This window comes from Panthera pardus, unplaced genomic scaffold (assembly GCF_024362965.1).
Source record: "Panthera pardus isolate Hobbes unplaced genomic scaffold, ASM2436296v1 HiC_scaffold_12, whole genome shotgun sequence".
Taxonomy (NCBI): Eukaryota; Metazoa; Chordata; class Mammalia; order Carnivora; family Felidae; genus Panthera; species Panthera pardus.
In genome coordinates, this window is record NW_026526677.1 from 15,995,560 (window position 1) to 16,021,141 (window position 25,582).

Below are 25,582 nucleotides of genomic sequence, written 5' to 3' on the forward strand. Positions count from 1 at the left end.
GGAAGGCACTGACTACTGCAAACCGGGGGGTGGGAGTCGGAGGGCAGAAGGCAGGGTTTGGTCAGGCGCTGGGAGGGCGAGGAGATGGGAATTTGATTAAACTGAACCCTATTCACCCGACCCCTTGCGGGCCTCCCCTTCAAATCCTTGTAACTCCTTCCCACTGATCTACGACGTCATTCTTAGGGTCTGGCTGGTTCCTTCTTGTGACAAGGGGCCACACCCTGCTAACTTTCTGGGAGGATGGGATTCAAGGAAACAGAACATTCCTTCTTCTAGCAGGGCGTGTGAGGAATGAGTTGATACCTGGTTGCCCCAACACCTGCCTTCCCAGGACAGGGAGGGTGTTTTGCCCAGGACAAGGGTTAAACAACTTACTCTGGCATAGAAGGACACAGGCTCCAGGAGGCCAGAACAGAACATTTAATGGAATAGCTACACAGGATCAGGGCTACAGTAGCCAGCTTCAGCTTGTCTCTGCCCTCACAGCCTCACTCCCCACTCGAGGTGTTCATTTGAGCCTTGTTGAGATGGACCAAAAAATATCCGCTTCCCTGTCTCCACCCGCCCCCTCCAGAAAAGGTAATGTTTCTCCACCTGCTTTCCTCTTCTCCTCCTCCAACAGACAGGACTAAAGATGTCTAGTCTATGGCTAGTCCAAATGGGGAACTTGGGGCTCAGGGACTCCGAGCACTGGTTGGACTTAAAAAACCCTGACCCCAACACACACACATACACACACACATATACACACACCCGCGAGTCTGTGCCTGCTGCCTGAGACCCAGGCTCTTAGCCTGCCAGGGCTCAGGGAAGAAAATGGGGAAGGGGTAAAGTGGGTTCCAGGGTACAATCCAAGGCCAGAGATCTGAACACAGTGGAAAGAACACTGCCCCGGGTGGGTCTGGCTTGGGGTAGGAGTTGGGGAGAGTCAGGGAAAGGGGTCAAGGATCAAGGCCCAGGGTCCCAGAGAAGGGGGCTGCCCCTGGGGGCAGAAACCCTTGCATAGGTCCCAGAGTGTTTCCTGTGCCAGCAGGGTGAAGACCTGGGCCCAGCGACCTCTTTCCTCAGCCTCACTAGCCTTATGGAGCCGGTAGACACAGGACAGGCTTGTGAGGAGCAGGTGTTCAAAGTCCCAAGGGCTAAGAGGAGGCCCTTTCCGCAGGTCCTGGAACTGCTGCAGCCGCTGCTTAGCACCCTCCAAGTCACTGGGCACGTGGTGCTGCAGGAGGAGCCTGAGTCGGCGGCCTGGGCGTGTGGACGCCAGTTCCTCGTCCTGGATGTGCAGCTGCCCTATGACATCCAGCTCCAGCCCAGCCCAAAGCAGCTGTAAGGGGAGCCGTGTAAGGGGTGGGCTGGGGCCTGGGGGTGGGGGCAGGGCAGGGAGCAAGAGTGGGCTAGGGGGGGCATAAGCAGGCAGTAGGACCCATGCTGGGTGGCCCCCCTCCCCCAGCAGGCCCAGCTTAAGACATCCCCCTTCCCAACCCTGAGCTTAGGGACCTCTGGACATTCCCACCCCCATATCCCAGGCTGGAGGAAAGACCTCAAACATCACTTCCGGGGCCTCTGGCTCCTGCAGGCCACCTCCCACGCTGGCTCTGTTCATGGGCTGCCCTGGGGCAGCAGAAAAGAGTCAGGCCCCTGCCAAGCTCCACCCTGAACACCCCAGCCTCCCAGAAGTGCCCCTTAGCTCCTTGGTAGGGATGCCAAGAGGTTCTTCTATCTACAAAAGAGTAGGAGTGCCACCCCATGTCCTCCTTTCCTTACAGACACATGCACATTGACATCCTCCCTCCCAGGAATAAGTCTTGTGATCCCAAAATCATCATCCCAAACCCAGATACCACCTCGGCAAGTGTCCAGGACTCCTCCTTGAACTTCTGCAGTTCCCTTGGCAAAGAGCTCCAGACCATTGGGTCACAAGACACTTCACTTCCCACTTCCCCTCCCTGTAATCATCTGGGACAGTGTGATCTAAAATAGTGTCAGTGACTCTCCCCAAAGGTCGAGGACCCCTTTTGGAGGAACCTGCTCCTTCCTTGCTCCTCAGTAGTGCTCATGTGGAGGCCAGGGAAGCCAGGCCAAGGCGGGTTGTCTGCTGCAGCTTCCTTCATTTCACTCTGGTCTGCTGCCCAGCCCTTAGAATGATTGTCCCAAGCCCAGGGCAGGTCCAGAGGTCCTGCTTTGCACACCTAGAATAAGGCCACTGCCCAGCTCTGTCCAGGGCTGGCACTGAGGGCACCTAGGACTACCTCCCTTCATTTCACTTGGACCTTTCTGATTCTGGGGTTGGGGCCCAGACCATTACCACGTGCTGCACAGGTCAGTCTGGTACCCACCTTGCCCACAGTTTCTAGGCCCTGCTAGGTTCAGATAGAACCAAATTTAACTGCTGTCAGCCGACAGCCTTCCTTGGTTCCCATCCACCCCACCCTAAAGCCCAGGTACCTGGATAGTGCTGGGTTGCAGTTACCCCAGGGAGAAGGCAAGTGGCTACTATTAGCCAATCCAGGAACTGCATCGTCCTAGCTGTGCCCCACCACGTCCTTTGAGTCTTTCTCTCCCCAGCTGCTCTCTGCTCCTGCATCCGCCTGCCACACACCGCAGCTCCAACTTTCCACTGCAGGCGGCTCAGGCGTTTCCTATTTTGTGTGTCAGCCTTCAATGCTAAACAGGGAGGGGCTGGCTCTGACTTCCCAGGACCTTTCCATCCCATGGAAAAGTGGAATCTTAAGTTGTTGGCAGTAGAAGCCTGGCTCCCTGCTTGTCAAGCCCTCAGCCTGTTCCTGCCCAGATGGGCGGGATGCTTAGTTAATAGAAAACGGAGCTTGGTAGCAAACAGCTCCAGCTTGCCCCACCCTTCCCCCCACCCCCCAAGAGGTAGGAAAGAGCCCAGCAGTAACCCTACCTTACTATCTGTCCTCACCCCCAAAACATCCTGCAGCTGAACTCAGGCTTCAACACCCAGTCAGGCCCAGCCCAGCCTCCAGGGAGCCCCTCAGCAGCCAAAAGCATCAGCTGCAAAGCTTGGTCCTGCAACTGCATTGGTCCTCCAATGGCATGGTGAGCTGTTTGGGTGGTCTCATGGACAGGCAGAGTCGAGCACTTCCAACTTAGGTGCTCAGCCACCAGCCAAACAGGCCCCAGGCTGGCTGGGGTAGGGAGTCCTGTCCCCTGGAAGATAGAGCTGCAGCTTCCGAGTACGTTCTGCACCAGTCCTGGGACCTCTTTTGCTTGCTTACAACATTCTCAGTTCTGGCTAGAGTCTAGGAAGATTACCTTAGCCCAAACATGATGGGCCGTTAGATTGCAAGGAGGTTTCATGGCTCAAGACTCAAAAATGAGTCATGGCTTATGTGGATGCTTAGATGAGATGGGGGGGGGGGGGGTTCCCTGGTTCCACCCAGGCCCCTCCATCCATCAGCTGCCACCAGACGGTCGGCTGTAACAAGGAGTTTTCTCCTCTAGTTGTTAAGGGCCCTCCAGTTTTTAGGAAATGCCATGCCACACCCACCCTAAGGCTTGCAGGTCACCATGACTGCAACTGCACTATTCAGTCCCATTAAAAGAGATTCTTGGTTTGGCAGAGTCTCTTTAAGGGAGAGGGAAAAACCCCTGCTGAATCTTCCCTTTCCCGAGTCAAGCTTCACGTCTACCCAAAAGCACACAAGAAGTGGTTAGTCTAAGGATTTTATTTACAGGGACGCTTAGTATAGATTAAGGCGTTTTGCAGTATCCACATGCCTTCCCTGGAGCTACTTGGTTTCAGGTTTCTTGTCCCCAGCTTCGAGCTTGAGACTTTCAGGGGGCTGCCGATAGGCAGGGAAAGCCTCCCAAGGGCTGTTCAGGTCAAACTTGCGGAACTCCTGGGCCAACTCCACTGGCTCAGCCACCACCCGCTTCACCTCATCGTCATAGCGTAACTGCAGAAGAGAAAAGCAGGCTTAAGCACTGAGGAAGACCTTGTTCAGAGCTGCTAAGGAGCCTACTTTCCCAAGGCTATGGGGGACTTCACCAGTCTCTTTACTTCCCTGTCCTTGACTGCTATCCCAGCCTCTGTCAACAAGTCTCCAGGCATGTCTGTATTACCAATCAAGTCCCATCCCAACCACAATCCAAAATGGCCTGCAATCACCCAGTCAGGCTCCCCTCCTCACCATCCCCACATCATAAGCTCTGAGCTGCTTTTGCAGCACAACTGACTTTGCTCACCCATCCACTCTTATAAGGAAATGCTTGTAAGCATTTGTTGGTGATTAGGGAGCAAGTCTGTGGCTGAAAAGAGTAAACCTAAATTGGGAAGCACTCAAGTTCAGACCATGTGGCTTTGGCACTATCACTATAAAGATGCAAGGCAATAAATCTGGCATAGCTTTTCTTTTCTGGTTTTTTTTTTTGTTGTTGTTGTTGTTTATTCATTTTCGAGAGAGAGAGAGAGTGAGAGAGAGAGAGAATGAGTGGGGGAGGGGCAGAGAGGAAGGAGAAACAGAATCTGAAGCAGGATCCAGGCTCTGAGCTGTCAGCACAGAGCCTGATGCAGCCATGAACCGTGAGATTGTGACCTGAACTGAAGTTGGACACTCAACCGACTGAGCGACCCAGGCATTGCTGGCATGGCTTTTCTTGTCTGGAGGATCAGCTGGATAAAGTAAAGACAAACAGGTGAAGAGGCAAACCAGGTAAGGGAGGCCAGACAGTGAAAATGAGGAGAGGGAAGGAGTCCTGACCAGAAGTAGCTTGAGAAGGAAATGGGACCATGCAAAACATGAAGAAAGCAGGCATATGTCGGTACAGAAGGGGGGATTGCCACTATCTCAGCATTTCTAAAAAGTTACTTTTCTACAAAATGACACATATGTTTGTATGCAATGGACCATCTTCCTGCTCATAAACAACCTATAGCACAAGGGTGGTAAAGCAAAGCACTGAAATTCTTCGTAAGGCCCTTGTAGTCACATGTTACTAGTCCTGCCTTTAACCATCCTCAGGGGCTAAACATTTAGTGTCTTCCCTGTCAGCTGCCTTCTCAGAGATCCAGGGCAGGGTAAAATGATCCTCCACTTTCAGATCTGTGGACAAAGTGTGTCCTCAAGGTTGCCTTGGTCATTAAAATGATCATTATGATAATGGCTAATGTCAACTGAGTAATTACAATACACTAGGCTTTAACATCATTTAGCTCAATGTAAATCTTTTAAGTAGATTTTTATTTATTATTATTTTTTAAATTTATTCATTTATTTTTGAGAGAGAGAGAGAGCACACTTGAGTGAGGGGCAGAAACAGGGAGAGAGAGAATACCACGAGGTGCAGAGAGAGAGAGAGAGAGAGAGAGAGAGAGACAGTGGAGCTCAAAGCAGGGCTTGAGCTCACCTGAAGCAGGGGCTCAGGCTCACAAACTGCAAGATCATGACCTGAGCCCAAGCTGGATGCCACACGGCTGAGCCACCCAGGCACCCCTAGCTCACTGTAAATTTTATAAGTACTACTGTTCCTGTTTTGTAGATGAGAAAACTGTCATAGATAAATTAAGTAACAGACCCCAGATTACAAAACTGGGACTAGGATTTGATACAGAGCCTATGCTCTTAAATCACCACAATTCACAGACCATTATTTCCTGCCATGCTCAGCACACCCCAGGTTCCCTGCCAGTCTTTCCCTGAGGCCATTTGCCCTAGTTCAAGGTTCCTCCTACCTCAACGTAGCCAGATAGGGGAAAGTCTTTCCGGAAAGGATGTCCCTCAAAGCCATAGTCTGTCAGGATCCTCCTTAGATCAGGATGGTTAGCAAAAAAAACTCCAAACATGTCCCAGATCTAGAAAAAAAAGGCCCTCAGGCAACTCAGTCCATCAGCCAACACACGGGTGAGGATGCACTGCATGCAGTTATTTCAACTAATTCTGCAGCTCTGGCCCAGAGGCAGGATCCACTATGTCCAGAAACTCACCTCCCTCTCATACCAGTTAGCTGCCTTATACACAGGAACAGTGGACTCAATGGGTGTCAGCTCATCTGTATAGGTCTTCACACGGATCCGGGAGTTGAAGCGCAGAGAGAGCAGGTTGTAAACAATCTAGAGAGAACAGAGGAGCTGGAAGACCAAGATGGCCACAGGGTCTGAGGCACGAGGTGGGTAAGGGTTCTACCTGTGAACCTGCCTTCTATCCTGAAGCTCAAAATCCTCAAGATTCTTATATTTACAACTACTTCCAAAGGCCTAAGCTATGCTATACCTTAGGATGTCAGCATGCCTGTCTTTGCTCATGCTACTCCTGGCCCCAATCCTTAGCAAGCTAATTCCTGATCTCTTGGTCATCCTTTAAGATTCAGCACATTCTCTCTCCCTTCAAAGAAGCCTCCCATACAGGACTCTGAGAGCCCCTCTTGCAGTCTCATAACATCTAACATCCCATGCATTATATGTTATTACAGTAAGCTCTTTATGTGTCCTTCACCCTCACTAGAGCGTGGGGGACTCCTTGAGGGCAGGTGTTGGGTGCTACTTCTCCCTTGATCCCAGGATCTGGCCAACAGTAGATGATCAGTAAATATCAACAGCTAAATATATGGAGAACTTGCTCCATGCTGGCAATCTACCTGTACGATCTCATTTCATCCTCACAGCCACTCTGTATAAAGTAGGGACAGTTTCACATATATTTTGCACATAAGAAATCTAAAGCTTACAAAAACTAAACAAAATGCCTGAAGTCACATAGCCTGTTAGTGGCAGAGCTAGGATTCAAACTTGAGGTCTGCCTAATCCGAGGCCCCAGTTTAACTGCTGTGTTGTATTGTCTGACCCAAACCGAAACTGAGGAGGACTATGGTTCCCGTTGGTAGCTGTCATCCTAAAACTTGTCTGTCCCTTTTCTTTCCTTTACTCCCCAAACCTTCTCAAATCTCCTGACCTCAAAACGGTTTTGCCGGGTGGGGATGTCCACTGCTGTCAAGTCAGCCAAGGATTTGAACTGTGCATTGGTGTGATCCCTGAGGAAAGTCAGCACTGGGATGACTCCATCAGGATGGATACAGATCTCTAACTCATTGAAGCAAGACACCTGCAGACGTGGAAAGGGAAAGGTGAGGGGAAAAAGAGCTATTGAGAGAGCAGTTAACTTTAGCAGGAGTCTCCTGGTTGAGGGCAGAGAAAGCAGTCCAAGTGGGGTAGAAGAGTCTTTGGTTTCTTTGATACCAGGCTGCCTACTCCTACATGCCCTGAGAACATGGTTCTTTCTTGACCCATGACCAAACAACAATAGTGAATATTACCTGAACTTGTTGGACATATTTGGGCAGGATTTCAGCCACATACTCTCCAAAAGCTGAGAGCTGCTTGTGGGCCACATCATTCCGTGGTCGGACAGTGGCTGGAAGGAGAAGGCATATTTAACAAAGGAATGGAGAAGGCAGCAGCCATGCCTACATTCAGTCTCCTGGGTCTGTAAGGGGTATTGTCTCCCAGCAGGGCTCCCTGCAGAATCCTGAGGAAGGTGAGAGTGGAGGGTTCCAGGGAATAGGAATTGATGAAAACTTAGGGAAAATGTCACCTACAGAGTTCACAAAGACTCTCCTTATTACTACTGCATTTGGGGTGTTTGCCTCTTCTCAAAGCTACTCCCTAGTTCTTCCTTCACAATGCCTGCATTTTTGTTAAGCAGTGTGTCTCAATTCTTTTACCAGACCAGGAACTCTTTAAGGGTGGGAACGAGAATTTCTGCTTTTCTGTATCTCCTTATCACCTGGCTCACAGCAGGCTCTCAAGCTAAGAGCTGCAGGGCTGAAGAGCCCTCACAGATTAGTCAAAACCCTTTCCCCCCACCATTGAGGTAACTGAGGGCCAGAAAGGGGGAAATACCAGGTCTCTTGACTCCCAGTCTACTTATGTTGATTGTAATATATCTCCATACACGCATGCATGCAACCCTAAACCATGAGTACCCACACATCATAGACTGCACACATCATGGTTAAGTGTTGTCTGACTCTGGCAGCAGACAGGCCTGCTCTGTCACTCGCTAGTGCTGTGACTCTGGGTAAGTTACTTCTCTGCATTGTTTCCTAATGTATAGTAAGAAGAGCACAATGCTATCTACCTCGTTAAGACTGTCCTAAGGACTAAGATCCCTCGCTAAATCGCTTAGCAAGGTGCTTGGCACACAAGAAGCACTCAATGAATGTGAATTACTATCATAATGGCTCTGAGACCCAAACGTTGTTTCCTGATCTCAAAGAGCTGACACTTTAATCGGAGAGAAAAGGAATCATGGAAATGGACGAGGGTCAATCAAGGCCGTAACAGGGAGCTAAAAGGGCACAGCGAAGAGTTCGATTCTGCTTGCAAGAGGACCACTGCAGTCGGGTCTCCACAGAGATCTGCCAAAGGACGCAGGGAAGGGAATCCCAGGACAAGGGCAAATATCCAAAAGAATGAAGGGTCCCCCGCCTGTAGTCCCGAGAAGGGCCCGGCCCACACATACGGCGCGTGTCTGCCGCGACGCTTTCCCTCCTCACCGGCAGCAACAGCACCGAGGGTCGCCCGGCCACTGTACGGAAAAATAAGCGCAGAGTGAGGCCTGATAGGCTCCCTGCGCCAGGCGCGCCTCCGCTCCCGCCCAGGGCCTCAGCCAGCTGCCCCCTGCTTACCCCTGGCCAACGCCACGGACCCTACGAGACCCCGCCACCAGCCCCTCGCAGCAGCCGCCGTCGCGGCCATGTTCCAGGTTACAGACCAGGCATCCAAGACCCGCAGGACACGGAACCCCAAGGGCACGGACCGGAAGCGGAAGCATGCATCTGATTTTCTTCCGGGCGGACGCGGGGCTAGAAGCAGAGGTTCCGGGTTCCGGGCTTCGGAATGAAAGGAGGGAAAACAGGTGAGAAACCGAGGCAGGCAGGTGGGGAAGCCGTGAGGTGAACGTAGCCCGAGTTTGGTGTGGTAGAGACTGTAGAGAAGGCGAGGACCCTAATGAACCGGAGGGGTGAGAGGAGGGGAAGGGGCAGGGGTCTGGGTTCCACATTCCACACCCCTCCCCCGCTCCCTGAGCTAAGCTTTTGACGAGGGCCGGCGGGCGTGGCCGGGAGGGGGCGTGGAGGGGACAGGGGAAGGGGGAGAGAAGAGTGGTTTCCCTAGCGACCGTTTCCCAGGCGACTCCAGGTGAAGCGGGGACACAGTACTTGGCGTTAGGCCTACTAGTGCCCCTTGCTGGGACGGCGGGGCTTCGTCTCTAGTTCTGGAACGGAGTCTTGGGAAGTCATCAGGGCGTGAGGGGGGAGAAGCTCAGAAAAGAGAAAATGTGGAGCTAACAGATGTCCTAGGCCAAGCCTCATATTGGAAGGTCTGGACTCTATGCACGTGGGGGAAGAGGGGCCTCGACCAGAAGGTCGCTGGGGTCTATTGGGTTCTCCTGCCCAGAGCCTCACTAGTTTTATGCCCAATAGTCATTTGGTTAGTAAGGCTTTTTGCCCGGCTTTTAATATCATAGATTTCCTCCAGTCGCTTGCTCTCATGTGTTGACCTAAATAGCCAGGTTTTTATTACATCATGGAAAGGAATATTGTTTTTATACGGAAACACCCAGCGTAGGACGTTTTATCGATTTCATTAGGAACGGAGTGTCACTGCAGGAAAATGAACCCAGCTTCGGTTGAAGGAGAGCTTCTGAGATGTCATTAGGGCCAGGACCAAGGCCAATCTTGGCCCACTTTGCTCTCACTTTTACCTTCTCCCTCCATAAATTGAACAGTTGGATTCATAGACTGTGAATTCCCCATTACTCAGGGTGGTATTGCTTTGCAGACAGCTGGCAGAGAGAGAAGTTGGCTGCCATGGAATCACCAGAGGAGCCTGGAGCATCCATGGATGAAAACTACTTTGTGAACTACACTTTCAAAGATCGGTCACACTCAGGCCGTGTGGCTCAGGGCATCATGAAACTGTGTCTGGAGGAAGAGCTCTTTGCTGATGTCACCATTTCGGTGGAAGGCCGGGAGTTTCAGCTCCACCGGCTGGTCCTCTCAGCTCAGAGCTGCTTTTTCCGGTCCATGTTCACTTCCAACCTGAAGGAGGCTCACAACCGGGTAATTGTACTGCAGGATGTCAGTGAGTCTGTCTTCCAGCTCCTGGTTGATTATATCTACCACGGGACTGTGAAACTTCGAGCTGAAGAGCTGCAGGAAATTTATGAGGTGTCAGACATGTATCAGCTGACGTCTCTCTTTGAGGAATGTTCTCGGTTCTTGGCCCGCACCGTGCAGGTGGGGAACTGCCTTCAGGTGATGTGGCTGGCAGACAGGCACAGCGATCCTGAGCTGTACACTGCCGCCAAACACTGTGCCAAGGCCCACCTGGCCCAGCTGCAGAGCACAGAGGAATTTCTCCACCTGCCCCACCATCTGCTCACTGATATCATCTCGGGTAAGTTGAGGGATGGGGCCCGTCATACTCAGCTACTTGCATATGCTGTTTAGTGGACATTCTAGTTCAGGAGAAAGGAGCCTTCAGGCTTTCTGGTGTTAATTTACGTTATTATTCCTGGTAGGAATTTAGATGCCTTCTGAGAGATTCAGCTGCGAGTTAGCTGTTGTCACAGGCAATCCCTTTTAGGGGAGGAAACCTGGAAAATATAATAGTACTGTGCAATACACAGTTAACCCCTGAACGACGTGGGGATTAGGACTGCCAACCTCTGCGCAGTCAAAATTCCATGTGTAACTTTTGACTCCCCCAAAACTTTACAAATAGCCTTCTGTCGACCAGAAGCATTATCAATAACAAAAACCGTTAATACATATTTTGTGTGTTGTACGTGTCATGTACTGTATGTATTGTGTTCTTACAATAAGGCTAGAGAAAAGAAAACGTTATTGGGAAAATCATAAGGAAGGGAAAGTGCATTTACAATATTGTACTGTATTTATTGAATAAAACCCGCATATAAGTGGACCCACATAGTTCAAACCCATGTTTTTCAAGGGTCTATATACAAGTGTTGAATTAGAAAAAAAACAGGGCTCACCCCCAAAATGTAGTGAGGAGCTGTTTGTATTTATACTCTGGTATCTTTTGTGTATAATTGTTCTCATCTATCCTGTACTTTGCACGTACTTGTGGGACTAGTTATCTAAGTAAATTGATGGGTCAAGGTATTTACATAAGGAACTTTTTTAAAACGAAGCTTACTTTGGCGGTGGGGGGATGGATCAGTTGGTTAAGAATCTGACTCTTGGTTTTGGCTTAGGTTGTGATCTGGAGGTTCATGGGTTCGGGCCCTGTATCAGGCTCTGCACGTATGGCGTGGAGCCTGCTTGGGATTTTCTCTCCCTCTCTCAAAATAAATAAATAAATAAATAAAATAAATAAACTTAAAATTATTTTAAAAAAACTTATTTTTTTAAAGTTTATTGAGAGAGAATGAGAGAGAGAGAGAATCCCAAGCAGGCTCCACATTAACAGCACAGAGTCCAACCCAGGGCTTGATCCCAGAAACTGAGATCATGACCTGAGCCAAAACCAAGAGTCGGAGGCTTAACTGACTGAGCCATCCAGGTGCCCTTACATAAGAAACTTTTTAAGTGAGGGGCACCTGGGTGGCTCAGCCAGTTAAGGATCCGACTTCAGCTCAGGTCATGATCTCACAGTCTGTGGGTTCGAGCCCTGCATCAGGCTCTATGCTGTCAGCTCAGAACCTGGAGCCTGCTTCAGATGCTGTGTGTCTCCCTCTCTCTCTGCACCTCCCGTTTGTGCTCTGTCTCTCTCCCTCTCAAAAATAAACATTAAAAAATAAAATTAAAAAAAAGAAACTTTTTAAGTGATGCGGCAATTGTAGGTAAACGATCCTGGCCCTGCTAGTGAGGTATGCTATACTTTAGCAGGTGTGAGCTCTGCAGCCTGTAGACTGCTTCCATGGCAAATATGAGCATATCAAGTCGTCCATTCTGATTAAAAGAAATAATGCAATGTAGGTTAACTTCTTATACACACGCACATACATACATGGTGGTAGTATAACAAAGTGGTTTGTATCTTTAAAGCCACTGGCTCTAAATTTCCCTTTTGGATTGTTGGATTGCCATTGACCATGCCTTTCCTCTGGCTCTCACAGATGGAGTTCCATGTTCTCAGAACCCAACAGAGGCAATAGAAGCCTGGATCAATTTTAATAAAGAAGAAAGAGAGGCTTTTGCAGAGTCACTCAGGACTAGCTTGAAGGTAAGGCAGATTTCGCTTTAGGGTTGGGACACCATAATATCTATACATTCCAGCCATCTACTGATCTGGCCTCTTTGATACCTGGTGATGGTGATTAAGTCACCTCTGGCTCAAAGTTAAGAACTGGGGAGGAGGATGTGTGCATGAGCCTAGAAACCATAGCTCAGCCTCTGAGCTCCATAAAGTTCCTTGAGAGAACTACTTTCACCATTGCATTAATCCTAAGCACCTTTTTCCTAAACCACCAGCTCAGGATGAGAGCAACAGATTCTCTGCCCCAGCATATAATGACTGAAAGGTGAGAGTCAGGATGGCATACAGTAACCAGAGGGAAGTAGCGGGTTAGAGCAAGATACAAGTGTGTGGTCCAGAACCTTTAGAGCTGTGTCTCAGCTGAGTCTTAGCCTAGAACTGATAGATGTCATCTATAATTTTAATTTTGCCAATAGGAGATCGGGGAGAATGTGCACATTTACCTGATCGGGAAAGAGTCATCTCGTACCCACTCGTTGGCTGTGTCCTTACACTGTGCGGAAGATGACTCCATCAGTGTAAGTGGCCAAAACAGCTTGTGCCACCAGATCACTGCAGCCTGCAAGCATGGTGGAGACTTATACGTGGTGGGAGGGTCCATCCCACGGCGCATGTGGAAGTGCAACAATGCCACTGTGGACTGGGAATGGTGTGCACCTTTGCCCCGGGACCGGCTCCAGCACACCCTGGTGTCTGTGCCTGGGAAAGATGCCATATATTCATTGGGTGGCAAGACACTGCAGGATACCCTCTCCAATGCAGTTATCTATTATCGGGTAGGTGATAACGTCTGGACAGAGACAACCCAGCTAGAGGTGGCTGTGTCAGGGGCTGCTGGTGCCAACCTTAACGGGATCATCTACTTACTAGGGGGGGAGGAGAATGACCTGGACTTCTTTACCAAACCTTCCCGACTCATCCAGTGCTTTGACACAGAGACAGACAAATGCCACGTGAAGCCCTATGTTCTGCCCTTCGCGGGCCGCATGCACGCAGCTGTGCATAAGGATCTGGTGTTCATCGTGGCTGAAGGGGACTCCCTGGTGTGCTACAATCCCCTCCTAGACAGCTTTACCCGGCTTTGCCTTCCTGAGGCCTGGAGCTCTGCCCCATCCCTCTGGAAGATCGCCAGCTGTAATGGGAGTATCTATGTTTTCCGGGACCGATATAAAAAGGGGGATGCCAACACCTACAAGCTTGACCCTGCCACTTCAGCTATAACTGTCACCAGAGGCATTAAGGTGCTGCTTACTAATTTGCAGTTTGTGTTGGCCTAAGGCTATAGGGGAAAAGCAGCTGACTTTTGCCCTCCCCTTTTCCAGCACCTATCCATCCAAACTCGAAGTCTCTGCGGCCCCGATCAGAGTACTATGTTATTTTTTTGGCACATGTTAGAAAGGGCAGCCCCTCAGTCCCTCCTGAACCCATAGGGGTGTTCCATTTGGGGCTTTTAGACTGCTGCTGTTGAGCTGGCTGCTTGAACGGAGAGTAGACAAGCCTGTCCTCTGCCGTCCCCTGGTAATCCTGTGCCTCATAGAACAAGCCTTTTCTCAGATCATAGGCACAGCCTCCCCTCTTTACCTGATCAGTGTTAAGTAACTTAAGCACCTCTGATCCAGGACAGAAGGAAATGTGCCCCATCTTCCTTTTTTCTATAGCCTGCAAAGTGGGTAGTTGGTAATTTTTCCACAAAGAATTAGGTGTTAGAGTTTTCCTTCAGGCTTTGGTTGGGAGAATGCTCTAAGCTGAAGGTGTCCTTCACCAGCAAGCATCAACTCTAGAATTCAGGACTTGTGTCTGTTGTTTTCTCATCTCTGTCAGGAAACGTACAATATGGTTTTATTTTTGGCTTACTCCAAGGGGTAAGCCAGAAAGAAGTAGAAAGGATTATTTCTGATTAATAGCAGAAACTTTTTTCAAACTTAAATATATAAGGTCTCTACTCTTTTAAAAGCTCTAAGATAAACTAAGAGCTAGGAACTGTTCGTACAAATAAAAGTTTTTGAAGGGATCTGTGTGTCTGTTTTGAATTCTGAAGGAGTGACTTCCCTAGGGAAAATTGATTGCATACCCACACATTTCTAAGCTGCTTGGATCCCATACTTCCTTTTCTACATCCAGAATCACTGCTCCAAAAGGGAACAGAGCCCTGGGGAGCCAGTGAATTGGGGTCTGACAGCGGCAAAGAGCCTGAGCTGAGTATTTCTCCTCTCCTTCCTAGTGTTTAAATGTCTTTAAGTTGGGCTAAGTATCATTAGGCACAGTGTTAGATACACAATCGAGTTCTTTGACCCTATTCAAGAAAACAAAAACCCTCATTCCATATCCCCTTAGCCAGTGAATTGAAGCCACACTAAATCTCTCTCTTAGCACACAACAGTGTTACTTCAGGAAAGTGAAACAAGACAAAGGGAGTGAAATTATCCATTACTTAGCACATTCCTGCTTTGTCAAGTCTGGGCTTAAGCCCCCTTGGTCCTGTTACACTATTTGATTCTGTAGCAAGCAGGGTCGTCTTGAGTTCTTTCTAATCTGTGTATTTCACGTCTGTGATGTGTGGTAAGTCTCCTTCTTTGCTGCCCCTGCAGTAATCTCCTTGTGGAACTCTTTAAGAACTTCCAACTGGCCAGATCTGATGTGGATGTGTGACCGGATCTTGGTGATGGCTCTTATGGCCTCCTCTGGACTCCAGTTGTACACCTGAAGTACAGGATTGGGAAATCAGAGAAAGAAAGGAGGAGGTGTTAAGGTGTTCTTGACCTAATAACAGATGCTAAAGGCCCTTAGAATTTCATTATTTTAAAAACTCCATTTTGAGGGGAGTTAAAAAACATGCCCCATATATTATAAATGGCGGGGGTGGGGGGCACTTTTATTCCCTCGGCCAACTAGTCCCACAATACTTGCAATGGGCTGGGAGGTCAAGTCAGTCTTTCTACCTAATTCTTGCTCTGCCAAACCCTGAAAAAAGAAGGTTGAACATGCAAAGCTGAGATCCTATTTCAAGCCGGCATAGGCCTATCAGATGTCCTCTGGGAGCTGGGCTGTTGGTTAGAAGTTTCCTGGAGAGAGTACATGGTAGATGTTTTTATGTAACTTGTCACCGTGGCTGGGAAAACAGCACTTTTTAGATTTACCAGGAGGGTTATCTTTGTGTTCTAAGGATACATATTGGTTTAGAACTCAAAAGAACAAAGAATCTACAGATTTCAAGCCCTCTGAGTCAATTCTCACTCAGCCCAAAATATCCTCCTGAGAACCCATTTCCAGTAAATGGAGTCCTAATGATCAAAGCTTTAATACTGTTAAATCATGTACTTACCAGTCCACAGTAACTCAGAGCGATGCCTATTACATGTACATTTCCTTTTTCCTTAAACTATCCACATAACTTAATAAATGCTCTACAGGGGCCAGATAGGTAACAAAAATGAGTCAAGTTGGGGAGTGTATAACAGGTAGTAATGGACTAAAGAGTATTTGCTTGTAAATACTCTTGAAAGTATCACACCTACCAGTCATAAGGTGATAGGCAAAATTCCATTGGAGCCTCTGTTTCTAGACACAAATGTCTAGAACTTTATTCTGAAATACTTTAAGAAATCTTGAGTACTATAGGGCTATAAGTGATCAGCACTACTACCTAAAGTACTGGATTTCCTGAGTGCTATTTATAAAAAGTGCTTTAACCTTTTACTGGTGTTAACATCCTTTGCGCTTCATTTTTTGAGTGCCTGCTGTAGGTCAGTGCTTGACATACTTTCTCGTTCAAACCTCAGAACAAATTTAGTTTGAGGAAACTGAGCATCAGAGAGGGGAAGACACTTTTGCCTAAGGTCACACATCTGGTAGGTAGCAACGCCAGAGGTCAGCCTATCCGCAAAATCCAGGTGCTTTCCATCTCCCAACAGCCTGTAACTGGGGACATGGCTCCTTCTAGGAAGGCCTGCCAATAGACCATGCTACTGAAGTTCTAGAAATCTGCTGTAAATGGACCAGTCCAGAAAGACCTTTCCTACCTGAATCAGATACGCTGCGACCATAGTAGCACTTCTGGAACGCCCAGCCTTACAATGCACGTAGACACACTGGCCCAGCGACTGATACTTGAGAGCAAACCGGACTCCTTTCTGGAGGTCAGCCAAGGTTGGGACTCCAGTCATGTCTACTGTGCTGAGTCGCAGCTGCTCAACTCCTACATTCTTCCACTCCTGGAACCAGGTCCGCCAGCATAAAAAAGAGAATGAAAGAAACCTGACATGAGTGCTGTGAATATGGGCTCCTAAGAAGCAGCAAAACAACAAGGAAGCTTCAGAGTTTACTACAGTGTGAATACACTGTTCACTTTTTTTTAAACAAGAAACTTCTTACAGAAATGCCTTTAAAATGGCTGACCTGCATGGTTGGTCTTTGATCAAACAACAGCTGTGCTACTGATTTAGAATTATGTCTAATATTTAAAAAAAAATTTTTTTAAGTTTATTTGAGACAGAGCGTGAGCAGGGGAGGGGCAGAGAGAAAGGGAGAGAGGGAGAATCCCAAGCAGGCTCCATTCAGTCAGTGGTCAGTGAACAGAGCCCAACACAGGGCTGGAACTCACAAAACCATGAGATCATGACCTGAGCCGAAATCAAGAGTCGGATGCTGGGGCGCCTGGGTGGCTCAGTTGGTTAAGTGTCCAACTTCGGCTCAGGTCACGACCTCACAGTTTGTGGGTTCGAGCCCCATATTGGGCCCTGTGCTGACAGCTCGGAGCCTGGAGCCTGCTTCGGATTCTGTGTCTCCCTCTCTCTGCCCCTTCCGTGCTCACACACACACTCTCTCTCAAAAATAAACATTAAAGAAAAAAAAAAAAAAAGAGTTGGATGCTTAACCGAGTAAGCCACCCAGACCCCTAAAATGTTCTTAAAGTACACGTTGGGTATTTTATCTTCAGCTGCAAAATATTAGCTGTATTAAAATTCATCTACAAAAGTTGTGTAACTTTATGGATAATCTTGGCACCCGTGTAGTGACGCAGCTGCAGGATTGGGGTACTATATTTTGCAAGAGCTTTCTATTTCTTTATCTATAAGTGTCCTTTTTACTTTACCTTTTTTTTTTTTTTTTTGAGATTGCATGGTAGAAAATAGAGTTACCATTTTAAAATTAAAACAATGCACCTACCTTTATTAGTGCAGTATTATCACTTCAGAAGAAGAAAAGAATAAGCAATAGGGGAAATAAGCCCTCTGGCATTATCAGACTATTTATTTATTTGAATTTTTACCTTGAGACTCCAGATAGGGGGGCATCTGGCTGGCTCAGTACAGCATGTGACTCTTGATCTCTAGGTTAAGCATGTGACTCAGTAGAGCATATGACTCTTGATCTCTAGCCCCATCTTGGGCATAGAGATTACTTAAAAATAAAATCTTTAAAAAAAAAAAGAGAGTCCTGATAGGCTCCAGCTAATGGTTATTAATCTGTCTAGCTGGAACCAAAGACTTTATCACTGAGTGAAGGTCAATATTTTATACTGCGTATGAAATTAACACAAAACAGCAATTTTGCAGCATGTGACTTTGTATCAATTATACCAGATATACCTAGGGAGCTTGCTAAATATTCACATTCCTGGACCCCACCCTAAAGTTCCCAAGTCATAATTTCTCAGGGGTTGTACATAGGAATCTGCTATTTTAACAAGACTTCCAGATAATATTTAGGCTTATTAAAATGTGAGAACCACTGCCTTGGAGATTTTTTTTCTCTAGGCTAGTTGGATAATATAGCTGCATCATACAAGTGTCAATGCCTCACAGCCAGAGACCAAGTACTTTTTGTGACTCTTGTTCCACAGGAATGATCACACTAAGGAACATTTACCATTTTGGCTAATAATTCCTGAGGCCTTGTAGCAAAGTACTTTAGGAAATCCAAGGAACTGTTGTCCATTTCTTAAAAATGTATGTCATCAGGGTGCTTAGGTAGCTCAGTCAGTTAAGTGTCAGGGGCTCTTGATTTCTGCTCAGGTCATGATCTCACAGTTTGTGAGTTGAGCCCTGTGATGGGCTCTGCACTCACAGTGTGGATCCCGCTTGGGATTCTCTCTTTCCCTCTCTCTCTGCCCCTCCCGCGCTCTCTCAATAAACTTTTTAAAAAAGTATGCCATCACTAATCAATGTATCTTAAATGTGAGTCCATTTTTAAGGTTACAAAAAAAACCTACCAGTTGAAATAACAGCATCTTCATTAGGCTGTATCAGTACAATAAACAAGAAGGACAAAAAAAGTGCTAATAGATGGCAAACACTATAAAGACAGGGCAACATCTTTACATAAAGACAGCACAATGTCTAATAACCTTAGTTCCACAAACAAGCTTTCAAACTCAATGAAAATTATGTTTTAGGTCTGCACTCTTTTACGACAATTCTCTGGAGTTCCATACATCGTTAACATATGAGTAAAAATTCCATCAATGCCAAATGAATCATACACTTTTTCAATGGGTTGTTTTATAAATTTCTCTTGGGGGCTGGAGGTGGCTTTTCTTCTTAGAGTTTATAGGGCCTTCATCTTAAATGCCTAAGACAATGCCTGACCTTAGTGCTGAGTGAGTGTTGAATGAATGAAATCAGCAAGCCATAGAGAAGTTGCCTTTCGGTTTGGTTACTGACTTGAGTTACTGAAATTAAAAATACCTTTGTGTACAAAGGAGTAGTCAGACTTTGTCAATTCTACTTTATATATATACACACTTATTTATTTCAAGAGTGAGAGAATCCCAAACCAACTCTCACCATCAGTGCAGAGCCCTATGCAGGCCTTGTGAGAAATAAGCCTACTGGCCCATTTAAAGAAGGGACGCGGAGACTCAGAGCACAGTGAGGCCAGGGTTTAATCAACATTCTTACGAGAGCAGGTGCCTGATGGACAGGCACACTCGGGGCAGTTGCAGCAGGCAATTTATCTCCTAGCATGAAGTCGTTCCCCTGATTCCTCATTGGCTAAGTACTACAGAGATTACAGCCTTACCTGGAAGTCGCCTATGCCCATGTAAGGCCAAAAAGTAATCTGATTGGAACAAATGTACATTCCTTGAGGTGATGCAGAGACCTCAGTTCTTTGGCACGTGCTCATTGCAAAGCCTGCGAAAAATAAGCCGGCAGAAGGAGAGGGGAAGAAGAACCAGGAAGTGAAAGGTCTCCCAAAGGAGATTTGGGACTCCATTGTGCTGGGGTGAGGGGTTCGTATATATTTCCGATAGGGTCTAAACCTATTGTTAACTAGACAACTCAGCTTATATTTGGTATTTCTGAAAATAAATCCTCTCACTTAATTTCTCACAATCCCTCCTCTTCTTTTCTAAGTAGATTCTGTTTTCATTTTTAGGTTATTTTGGGCGCAAGGCACAGACATTTGTTTCTTAAGAGTAATCTTCCTCCCCTGCCCCCAGAGGGTTTGCTGCGGCTGCACTCCCAGCATTGTTCCAAAATGTGTGTGTGTGTGTGTGTGTGTGTGTGTGTGTGTGTGTTTCCACCCAGGGACCTCAGGTCCTAACCTTTCCCTCTCTGCCTACTGAATCCCATCTTTTCATATCATATTCCCCACTTTGAACACGTGACTCCTAATTCCCATTAGGAATTGGGATGATGACTGATCTTAACTGCTTCCTGCTGAAAGGGTATGGCAGTCAGGGCAGGTTCAGAGGTCAATCCAGAGGTCCAAAATAATGAGAGGGTATTTGGAACGTCTTAGGTTAGCAAAATTTTCTTATTTTTCTGGCATATGTGCAACGGCTTCTACAAATGACATACAAAAAGAATATTAGATCAACAAGCATTAATATTCCAAACGCAATGCCTCCTAGGAAGGAGGTCACACCATGGGATGTAAAGATGTACTGTAGCCATCCAAAAAGTTCCTGAACCGTCTGGTCAATTTTTTTTTTTTTTTCCAACTATAGCTTTTCCGCCCTCTTCCATATTTATTTGGATCTTGTGATATTGTTGCTTAGAATAATTAAGCTTTTGAACTGGCTTTTGGTTCTCAGTCCTCAAAATCTTCCTTTGCCCATCAAGTTTCCATAGGAACAACTCCATAAGGCGTATTTAATTTTACCTCAAGGAAAGACTGATCTTTGATATCCAGATTACTATAAGTTTAGGCAACTGTTTATCCGTCCTGGAGGGAGTAGCACTATAGTCCCTAATTCAGTCATAATGTCTTTTTCTAGCAAGGGAGTGGGGCTCTTTGGCATTATAAAAACAAAGAATGTGAAAAAAAAAAAAAAAAGTCTCCCTGTATACACCCCAGAGGCTGAGAGAAAAAGTTAGTCTTAAGTTTTCTGGAGACACCTCTAATCGTTACTCTGCATTTGGATGGTTGGCCGGGAATGGAAAGGACAGAAAAGGTGGCTCCAGTGTCAAGAAGGAAATCAACTGGCTTTCCTTCTATTTCCAGAGTTACTTGAGGCTCTGGGTTTCCAATAAAGTTGGTTCAGGGGAGCCAACCATGAAGAACCTCGGGCGAGATCAGTTCTTTTCAGGGGCACTGGTTATTTGAGCCTTTCAGGTCCCCGAGGGCATTCAGATTTTCCAGTGACTGACTCCACACCAGGGGCAGGGCTTATGGGGGTTTCAACTTCCATTGCCCCTCTGAGGACATTCTTGTTTCCAGTGCCCTAAATAGCCACATAAATGGCACTGGTGCCAGGACCTTGGGAAGCCGAATGAGTGACAAATTTGTCTTTTAGAATCATCTGAGCTTTGGGGGGGGGGGGGGGGGGACAGGGGAGATAGCTGTATATTTAACTTTAACCTTTTCAGGAAGGTCACCAGGCTTTCATCCTGTGTCTGTAAAATAGTGGCTAATTTAGCATGATTTAAGATTTTAACCTTCGACCTCCTTTGATTTCTTGGAAGTGGCAACGATACCATTCTGCAATGGGATTATCATAGTCCCAATTAAGATCTTGGGGAGGAACTGCCTGAACCCCAGTAGGGAACTGGGAGCTCCCTATAGGACCTCCAGTCCCATGATAATCAAGGAGTCAATCATCCCCATATCTCTCAGCTGCTGCCAAAACAGAACGCTTCTCTATCTCATTAAGAGTCTGATTCAACAAAAGCATTATTTCTTTCCAGGCCAACTCAAAAAAAACATTCCTAATATTCTGAAAGGCCTCTATATTTTATCCAGATCATCAGAAAATTTACCTATTCTTTTACCTGTGTTAAACCTTGCAATGAAAAAGGTACTTGTGATCTTATCATGGTGGTGTCTCCCTGTGTTTCTCCTTCTGGCACTCTAGCTTCTCGTAGGGGAGGCCCGCCTGTTACAGGGAGGGCCTGGATCAGGTGGGCAGCAGGGAACAGAAGTGCATGTGTTTTTCTTTTGTTGTTGTTGTTTTTAATGTTTGTCTTTGAGAGAGAGACAGAGCATGAGCGGGGGAGGGACAGAGAGAGAGGGAGATACAGAATCCAAAGCAGGCTCCAGGGCTCGAACTCAAATGGTGGTGAGATCATGACCTGAGCAGAAGTCAGACACTTAACCGACTGAGCCACCCAGGCGCCCTTAGAAGTGCATGTTTTTAAGTACAAGTCAGCACACACTGGGCTAAGTGTAGCAAAATGGCTCCCATGTATCCCAGTAAAAGCCCTTTGTATGTTATAATCCTCCATACCTCATATGCCTTGCAGAAATAACATAAATGTGGAGCATTTGGAAGCCCGCAGCGAGGGTATTGCCACCATTTCCCCAGCTTTTATTATGTTTATTTTTATTTTTGAGAGAGAGACAGAGCATGAGTGGGGAGAGGCAGAGAGAGAAAGGGAGACACAAAATCTGAAGCAGGCTTCAGGCTGTCAGCACAGAGCCGGATTTAGGGCTCACACTCACTAGCTGTGAGATCATGACCTGAGCCCAATTTGAAGTCGGATGCTTAAATGACTGAGCCACCCAGGTGCCCCTCCCCAACTTTTAGATCAGAGGAGAGGCAATTTAAATTTTCTACCAGTGTACTTTTAAAATCCATTCATTTTAACTTTAGTCTGTCCTGACCACATAATATTCCTTTCCAAAGATTTCCCTTCACAAACCTTCTACAACTTTCCTTTGCATTTAGATTTTGTCCGAAGCCATTCCTCTCCAAACTACTAATCTGATTCAGGACAAAATTATTTTTTTTTTCTTTTTACCTCCAATAAAAATGGATTTCCTTTTTTTTTTTTTTTTAACATTTATTTATTATTGAGAGACAGACACAAATCGCGAGAAGGGGAGGGGCAGAGAGAGGGGGAGATACAGAATCCGAAGCAGGCTCCACGCTCTGGGCTATCAGCACAGAGCCCGCCCCGGGGCTCGAACTCACAAACCAGGAGACCATGCCCTGAGCCAAAGCCGGACGCTTAACAGACTGAGCCACCCAGGCGCCACTCCTTTTTTTTTTTTTTTTTTTTTTTAACATATCTACTTTTACATACAAAGTTGCTTTCCTTATTTCCATCAGCATTAACTGCATTTAGCAGAATTTTAACTTTTAGAAACTTTAGTCTCCAGTGAAAATTAACCATTTTAAGTGTCTTTTTGCCAACAAATTGCAGCTGAGATAACATAAGCTTACTTGACTTTTAGTAAACCTAGGTAATAAAAACATTAAGGCAGCCATGAGTTCGAGGAAGGTCATGTTCCGCATGTTTCAGGGGTCTATCAGTGGGCAGCAAGCTGTAAGGAGATTTATTTAAGAGGGCGGGGGTATTTCCAATAGGTTGTAAGCCTATTGTTAACTAGACGGCACAGATTTTATTTGATTATTTCTGAAAATAAATCATCTCACTTCTCAATGCTCCAACTCACAGGGGATCAAGACCTGAGCCCAAAGCGGGGAGGGGGGGGGGGGGTTGGCCCTTACCCGACTGAACACCCAGGCGCCCCTCAATTCCACTTTTAAATGCCTTTCATATCAGTTTCTTTTTCATAATTAGTTTCTACCTCCAGCCGCAGTCATTAAAGCTTAGAGGACCAGACCCCCCTCCTGAAGCGGCGAAAAAGCCTGGGGCACGTGTCTCACGGGTACGAGCACCCGCAGCTCCCTCTCCCCCAACCTCCTCCGGCTCTCCTAGACCCAGGGTGGCGGTGTAGGCTGGCGGACGCCGCTGCCCGAGCCCCCGCTCCTGGCCCCTCACCTTTGAGGAGTTACACAGGAACCGCGTCTCGTACTCCTCGTTCATGGTGATCACCCCGCGCACGTTCTCGTCCTGTACCAGCTGCCGAGGCAAAGACAGGGCTCAGAGAGGGCCGCCGAGGCGCGGGCGGCGCTCGCCGGCTCCCAGGCCCGGCTCGGCCGGGCCTCCCTTCCCGGCTCACCCGGCGCGTCATGCTCCGCAGCGGCAGCGCGCCCAGCAGCACCGTGGGGTCGATGCGGTGGTACCAGTCGCGGCGCGCTCGGCCAGGCACCTTACCGCGGAACAGGGTGTACAGCAGCGTCGGGTAGAAGAGCACCCGGGCCAGGCCGGCCTCCAGAAATGTGCCGGCCGCCATCCCGCCCCACCCGGCCTGGCAAAGCGGCGGCCTGCTCGCGCCCAGGCTCGCGGTCGGCGGCCGCGAGGAGAGCCCCGAGGGCGACGAGGACGAGGGCGGAAGGTCGTCCGCCGCCTCCCGCGAAGGCGACGCGGTCTGCGCGGCCGCCTCGGACTCGGAGACTTCGGGCCTGGCCTCCGGATGCTCCGCGGGAGAGCCCGGGGCCCCCGGGCCCGGCTCCATGGCTCCGGAGGAGGGGCCGCCGGCCTGGGGGAGGGACCAGGATTTCCTGGCGGGCTAGTGGGACCCCGGCCGTGGGAGGGCGCGTCCTGGACCCGCGGCCTGCGACTCTACCGCTGGTGAAGCAGGGACCCATGCCCGTAGCCGGTGCCCGCCCGCCCCCCGCCGCCTTCGCGAGGGAGGGAGTTGCGACCCTAGGCGAGGGGAGCTCTGCCCCCCTGCGTGTGCGACCGCCCCGGGAGGAGGAAGGGCGGGTCCTGGCCACTTTTCCGAATCCCGGGCCAGAGGGAAGGGGCTGCGACCCCAGGTAAGGGTGAGACCAGACCCGGAAGAGACCCTGTGGTGGGGGCCTGTGGGTATGGTGGAAGGGGAGAGTGGAAAAGGGGGCTTTGGGCTGTTAGGCAGGGGAGCTACTTTGGAGGAGAGGGCTGGCAGGGCACCTGGGTTGATATGGCCCTCCCCGCATTCCCCACCCTCCCGATCGGCCACAACTCGTTGCTCCCTCCTGCCCAAACCGCAGTGTGTATGCGTGTATGTATATAAAGAAAAAATATATAAATATAATATCTGCAACAAATTATGAAGATATATTAAGAAAATACTGTGATAAGCTTGTATGTAAAAACTGCAACCTACAGAGAGGTAAGAGGAATGGGTCTAATGCTGGCTATTTACATTTAAATGGAATGTGCATCTGGTGCTTTTTAAAAACGTTTCTTTTCAACTTGTAAAAGTAATACATACATATTCAGGATGCCTGGCTGGCTCAGCCGGTGGAGCGTGAGACTCTTGATCTCGGAGTCTGAATTGGAGCTCCACCTTAGGGATAGAGTTTACTTAAGAAATAAAAAATAATACATACTCGTAACAACTGGAAAATACAAAGAAGTCGAATTTATTCTAATTACCTATAATTCCACCACCTCAAATACATGTTTTCTTCCAATTTCCTATGGGTACCACTAGAAAAACCTTTTTTGTAACAACTTTACTGAGATATAATTCATATACAATTCACCCATTTAAAGTGTAGAGTTCCCTGGTTTTTAATATATTCAGAGAGTTGTGCAATCCTCACCACAACCAATTTTAGAACATATTCCTTAATACCCACAAAATCCCATATTCCCCTCCCCCCAGCCCTAGGTAACTACTAATTTACTCTTATAGATTTGCCTGTTCTGGACATCTCAAATAAATGGACTCCTACAATATGTGTCCTTTGTGTCTGGCTTCTCTCAGCATACTGTTTTCACGATTCATCCATGCTGTAGCAGGTTCAGTGCTGTATTTATTGCTGGGTAATATTCCATTGTATGGATATACCACATTTTGTTTCTTCATTTATCAGTTGAAAGATATTTGACTGTTTCCACTTTTTGGCCATTTTGAATAACGCTGCTGTGAACTTTCATATACAAGTTTTTGTGTGGACATAAAAAGACATTTTCATTTCTCTTGGATATCTACCTAAGAGTGGAATTGTTGGTCATATGATAACACTATGGGGTGTGTGTATACCATTAAAAAAAAAAAATCATTGGGCTCCTGCATAGCTCAGTTGGTTAAGAGTCCAACTTCTCCTTAGGT

The 25,582-nt window shown here is 47.6% G+C and overlaps 4 protein-coding genes across 4 annotated transcripts; 1 reads left to right on the top strand and 3 right to left on the bottom strand.

Annotated features, from left to right (window-relative positions):
• Positions 1-408: 408 nt before the first annotated feature.
• On the bottom strand, positions 409-2,825 carry FAM180B (family with sequence similarity 180 member B). The gene is made up of 3 exons (XM_019412449.2): positions 2,449-2,825; positions 1,544-1,614; positions 409-1,327 (listed from the first exon to the last, which is right to left on the bottom strand). The coding sequence occupies exons 1-3, from the start codon at positions 2,714-2,716 to the stop codon at positions 932-934; spliced, it is 735 nt and encodes a 244-aa protein (XP_019267994.2). The 5' UTR covers positions 2,717-2,825; the 3' UTR covers positions 409-931.
• An 852-nt stretch (positions 2,826-3,677) lies between these two features.
• NDUFS3 (NADH:ubiquinone oxidoreductase core subunit S3) lies at positions 3,678-8,759 on the bottom strand. The gene is made up of 7 exons (XM_019412478.2): positions 8,650-8,759; positions 8,484-8,549; positions 7,276-7,373; positions 6,915-7,064; positions 5,951-6,076; positions 5,699-5,818; positions 3,678-3,923 (listed from the first exon to the last, which is right to left on the bottom strand). Exons 1-7 carry the CDS (start codon positions 8,717-8,719, stop codon positions 3,756-3,758), a joined length of 798 nt encoding a protein of 265 aa, XP_019268023.1. The 5' UTR covers positions 8,720-8,759; the 3' UTR covers positions 3,678-3,755.
• Positions 8,760-8,765: 6 nt separating this feature from the next.
• On the top strand, positions 8,766-14,258 carry KBTBD4 (kelch repeat and BTB domain containing 4). Its single transcript, XM_019412444.2, has 4 exons — positions 8,766-8,879; positions 9,803-10,420; positions 12,108-12,214; positions 12,664-14,258. The coding sequence occupies exons 1-4, from the start codon at positions 8,861-8,863 to the stop codon at positions 13,522-13,524; spliced, it is 1,605 nt and encodes a 534-aa protein (XP_019267989.1). The 5' UTR covers positions 8,766-8,860; the 3' UTR covers positions 13,525-14,258.
• A 349-nt stretch (positions 14,259-14,607) lies between these two features.
• On the bottom strand, positions 14,608-24,283 carry PTPMT1 (protein tyrosine phosphatase mitochondrial 1). The gene is made up of 4 exons (XM_019412448.2): positions 23,600-24,283; positions 23,419-23,499; positions 16,267-16,458; positions 14,608-14,947 (listed from the first exon to the last, which is right to left on the bottom strand). The coding sequence occupies exons 1-4, from the start codon at positions 23,993-23,995 to the stop codon at positions 14,789-14,791; spliced, it is 828 nt and encodes a 275-aa protein (XP_019267993.2). The 5' UTR covers positions 23,996-24,283; the 3' UTR covers positions 14,608-14,788.
• Between the last annotated feature and the right edge of the window lie 1,299 nt (positions 24,284-25,582).